This window comes from Phaethon lepturus, unplaced genomic scaffold (genome assembly GCF_000687285.1).
Source record: "Phaethon lepturus isolate BGI_N335 unplaced genomic scaffold, ASM68728v1 scaffold26901, whole genome shotgun sequence".
Lineage (NCBI taxonomy): Eukaryota > Metazoa > Chordata > Aves > Phaethontiformes > Phaethontidae > Phaethon > Phaethon lepturus.
This window is the reverse complement of record NW_010517384.1, coordinates 4,596-4,918: the sequence shown is the minus strand read 5'-3', so window position 1 is coordinate 4,918 and position 323 is coordinate 4,596. Positions and strand designations below refer to the sequence as shown.

At 59.4% G+C, this 323-nt stretch overlaps 1 protein-coding gene across 1 annotated transcript in view; it reads right to left on the bottom strand.

Moving 5' to 3' along the window:
* The window catches only part of LOC104627970 (cytochrome P450 26B1-like), a gene marked incomplete at both ends in the record, with an annotated part of 2,493 nt that overhangs the window by 181 nt on the left and 1,989 nt on the right, over positions 1 to 323 (bottom strand). Inside the window, one exon of the mRNA XM_010296393.1 lies at positions 8 to 152. Coding sequence (XP_010294695.1) covers positions 8 to 152 — 145 coding nt within the window. The remainder of the gene's footprint in view (positions 1 to 7; positions 153 to 323) is intronic.

Genomic DNA, 323 nt, shown 5'->3' with positions numbered 1-323 from the left:
CAGATGCAGCCGTTGTGGAGGATGCCCTTGCTGCGCAGCTCCTCCCGCAGCTTCTCCAGGACCCGGGGGTGTTTGAGGAGCTGCATGATCAGGGAGGTGCTGGCACTGGCGGTGGTGGCGTAGGCAGCGAAGATGAGCTCCAGGGTGCCATCCTGAAAGACAAGAGCAAAGCCAGGGTAAGACACAGGGGATGCACAGACAGACAGACAGGCCAGCAGCCATGGCACGTCAAGGGACAAGCACGCAGGCTGCCATGGGGCATTTTTTTCCCCAACAGCTCTTCAGCCTGGTCATGTCTAACTGCAGGGTTTCTCCTTGTGCAG